Below are 4,015 nucleotides of genomic sequence, written 5' to 3'. Positions count from 1 at the left end.
GACGCACAGGCTTAGTTGCTCCACGGCATGTGGGATCTTCCTGGACCAGGGCTTGAACCCATGTCCCCCGCATTGGCAGGAGGATTTTTAACCACTGCGCCACCAGGGAGGCCCTGGTTACTTATTTTAAATCCTTATTATGAGTTATTTTATCCTATAAGTAGTTCAAATCTTCACATGATTAAGGGGTTTTCATGGCTGTCAGGACAGGACTTGGGCTGGAGAGTCCCTGCAGACATCTCCTTCCACAGCCTCTCATATCTTGGTTTAATCCACATAGTTAATCATCTTCAAGTAAGAGCTCTTCTAGCTGGCCGTTTTCTCAGCTTGCAGCTTTGAGAGAAGCATCACTAGAATCATCCACCTTCTATAACCTAGGGAGGAGATGTGGAGCTAGGATGCATTTCAGGAGCAATTTCATGCTAAAAAGCCTGGTAATTTATGTCTTGTGAAGTTTCAATGTTCCAGTCAACCTGGACAGATGGCTCTGAAGAAGGAGTCTGTTGAGGCACTCCTGGAATCATACTGGAAATTCCTGGCAGGGATTCCTGCTTCAAGGCTTCCTTCTCAAGGGGTTTTGTGTTCTCCTGCATGAACACGGTCTTCTTTGTGGAACTCGCTACAGATATCAGTGGCTAAATAGAAAACAGAAGAGAAAACAGTCATTAGCAGAGACTAAACATACTGGGCATGGCAAGAATACAATATTGCCATTTTCATGCCCAAGACTGAACAAAACTGAAAAAGACCTAATCCAGCAAAGCATGAAACAAATCTAATTGGATCAAGATAACTCACCAATAATGTAACTGCCTGACAGAACAAAATTCAACACCTTTTAAAGGAACACTACACAATCTAGATGCCCCATGAAGTATCATCTACAATGTTTAGCATACAAGTAATAATTACTAGACATGTGAAGAAGTAGGAAAATGTGAACCGTAATCCAGAGAAAAAGTATTTAATAGAAAGAGACCTCAAAATGACAAAGACGATGAGACTGGCAGACAAGAACTTAAAACAGTGATTATAAATATTTTTTAAAATTGAAAGGAGAAAAATGGCCATAATGAGTGAAAAGATAGGGTATATCAGCAGAGAAAATGGAAATCATAGAAAGGAACCAGACAAATTCTAGAATTGAGAAAATATCTGAAATGAAAAAAATTCATTGAATTCCTAAATAGGATTGGACATTGCAGGAGAACGGATCAGTTAGCTTGAAGACAGATCAATGGAAAGTATCCAAACTGGAGCACAGAGGAAAAAAGATGGAAAAAACGAATGCAGTCTCAGTGACCTATGAGATGATAGCAAGCATCCATGTAACTGCAGTCCCTGGTGAGGTAGGAAGATTGGAGCTTGAGCTCTACTGGCCATCTCTACCCCATCTTTGTCCATTTTCCACTCAACAGTGGACCCTGTGGGGCACTGCAGCGAGGTCTGTGGAGTACTTGCCCACATGATCTCTAAGACCTTCTAACTCCAAAGTGCTATGAATCTATGCAGCAAATCTATGTATTGTTTCCATAAAAATTTATTTCTAAAACACCTGTATGGCCCAGATCTTTATATCAAAGGGATTGCTTTCAGACTTAGAAACAGAATAATGGTTTACTTACTCAAAGCTGCCTCTGCTTAATGAAGAGAAATCACTACAAGGGCAACTTCTGCCAGCTTTCTTCTAGGTCTGACTCAAATGTTGTCTCCTCTGTGAGTCCCTTCTTGATTCCCATAATTAAGTATGATCTCTACCACACATAGTGCTGTTTCTACTCCCCTTTGGACACATCCACCGGACCAGCAGTATTCAATCTGGGGTACTAAAAGCAATGATGGTTTTAAGATATTAAGGAAAATCTTGCAAAGCTTTTAGTATAGGCGTAAAAGCCCATCAGCTAAATCAGCAGGCCTGCTGAAATCCTGTGCAACCTATCCTGGGGCTATTTCAGATAAGTTTTAAAGCTCTGGTGATGAAATCTAAAGATGACAGTAGCAAGGAATAATTTGCTATTCACCTTGAGCCAACAAGAAACCAGAAGTTAGAATCTCATCTTATTTGATGTACCTCCACCTCTTTGCCCTTTATCTAGCTCTTTCAATTTATACTAGGAGAGCAACTTGCTCTTGGAAGATATGGCTCTCCCTTGCCAGTAAGCAATAAGCTTTGTTTTACATCACTGTCGGGTTCCCTTTATTTCCTTCTAACAAAGGGAATCGATTTCCATAACCACAATTTGCCCATGAATTCTTTTCTAAAGCTGAGAACTTGCACATAGTGCAGGCATCAGGCTGGCTCTCATTTCTCAACTTCCCTTACAATCGCTGATTGTCTCATACTTGGCAAAAGAAGAGCAAACCTTTTACTCATCCGAATCTTGCTAAGAAATACTGCTTCAGGGTATAAAATCTCCTGAGTGTAACACAAAGGGACAATTAAAAAGGTTGATGTGAACAAAGTGTTCTTTAATAAAGGCATCATAAAACCAGGGTAGAGTTTTGGGAGTCTTTCCCTGCCTTATATATTTATATTTCTATTAACAGTGAAGCATGGTGTTAGAAAAGGATTAGAGTGGGCAGCAAGGTGACGATGACAACTTTTGCTTAATGATCTCAATTCTATCATCTCCCAACAACTGTTCCAAGAATGAACTGTTCCTGAGGGAGAGTTGGTTCAACTACTATTTTCAGACTGTAGTAGGAAACTATCTTTCTTTTGATTTATTTATAAAACATCCAGACTTAAAAATATAAATCTATTATGAGGAAATCTGAGAATATTGATATAAATGTACATAAGCTTAATATTTTCATGTCTTCATCAAAGGTGGCTTTGAAACTAGCAAAAGCTAGTAAATTGTATAGGACTACATTAAAGATTTTCATGCACAGGACAGAGTGATAGTTAAAAAGATGCCAGATATCAAGTTCAATAAGTGAATGACCGCTATTAGAGCAACACAGAGGAGACATCTGTGGCTTGATACATAAATAAACAGCATATATTAAATTAAATATTTAAGTAAATAGTATATAATAAATTAAATAATATACCTGAAGTATATACTAGAAACCATATTTGGTTTCTGAAAAATATTGAGTAATGTTAGAAAAGGATTCAAAGGATCTTGTATAGAAATATATGTTCCAAGTGACACATTAGATTTTTCTTAAAATCTGATTTTTTAAACCAGTAACATGTAATTTATTCCCTGACATCGTAAGTGGAATTGCCTTTAAGCATTTTCTTTATTCATTACAAGGATTTTATTGACAAGGATTGTCAATAAGATTGATTTACATACAAACATATGAACATGGAGGAAAAAGTAGGTTTTGGGAGCCTCAGGGCACTGTGCACTAGGCTTGAGCTGTCTTGCAGGTTTCCTGGTACCCACCACGGGATGACGCTTTTCACACTTCTGTTGAATCTCACACTCTTCTTGCATCAGCATTTCTGTCACTCTGGTTTCTTTGAGGCTATTTTCATATTCTTCTTGCAGTTGGATCTTCTCTTGCCTATCCTGGGGCGATATGACAGAGTAGAATAAGGTCAGTCCTCGGAAGCAGGGACCCTCCCAGGACAGGCCCCGGGCCCTTGAGCCCTCCTGACTTTGCTCCTGTAACTAACTAGCTTCAACCTGCTAGTATCTCCAAACCCACCAACCCCACAACTCCTCTGAGTTGGATTCTCTCTTCAGCCCCCAGACTCCCTATACTTCAGGGATATCTGGGCCTAAGCCATCCTCAAAAGTGGAATAAACCATGACACTCCCCAGGCCAGCTCCAGCGTGGTGCCTTGGATTTCAAATTCCTCTGGGAAAGCTGAAAGCCCTCCCCAAGTCGACCCTGTGCGCACACACACCTTTTCTTTTGCCATCGCCGTTTTCTTGTAATGATAAAGCCAGTGAGCCAGGTACTCTATGGGGTCACTGGGCTGAACCTTTGCCACTTCTGCCAGCGCCTGAGCCAGGCAATTTCCAAAGCACCTCTTCAGGTATTCGCTTTCCAT

General features: G+C 40.1%; 1 protein-coding gene across 1 annotated transcript; it reads right to left on the bottom strand.

Moving 5' to 3' along the window:
* Positions 1 to 422: 422 nt before the first annotated feature.
* Positions 423 to 4,015, bottom strand: DYDC2 (DPY30 domain containing 2; the record flags this gene model as incomplete). The annotated part of the gene is made up of 3 exons (XM_082674259.1): positions 423 to 635; positions 3,402 to 3,527; positions 3,869 to 4,015. 3 exons carry the CDS (start codon positions 4,013 to 4,015, stop codon positions 423 to 425), a joined length of 486 nt encoding a protein of 161 aa, XP_082530385.1.

This window comes from Grampus griseus (assembly GCF_964374135.1).
Source record: "Grampus griseus genome assembly, chromosome: 16".
Lineage (NCBI taxonomy): Eukaryota > Metazoa > Chordata > Mammalia > Artiodactyla > Delphinidae > Grampus > Grampus griseus.
This window is presented reverse-complemented; position numbering and strand designations above follow the sequence as displayed.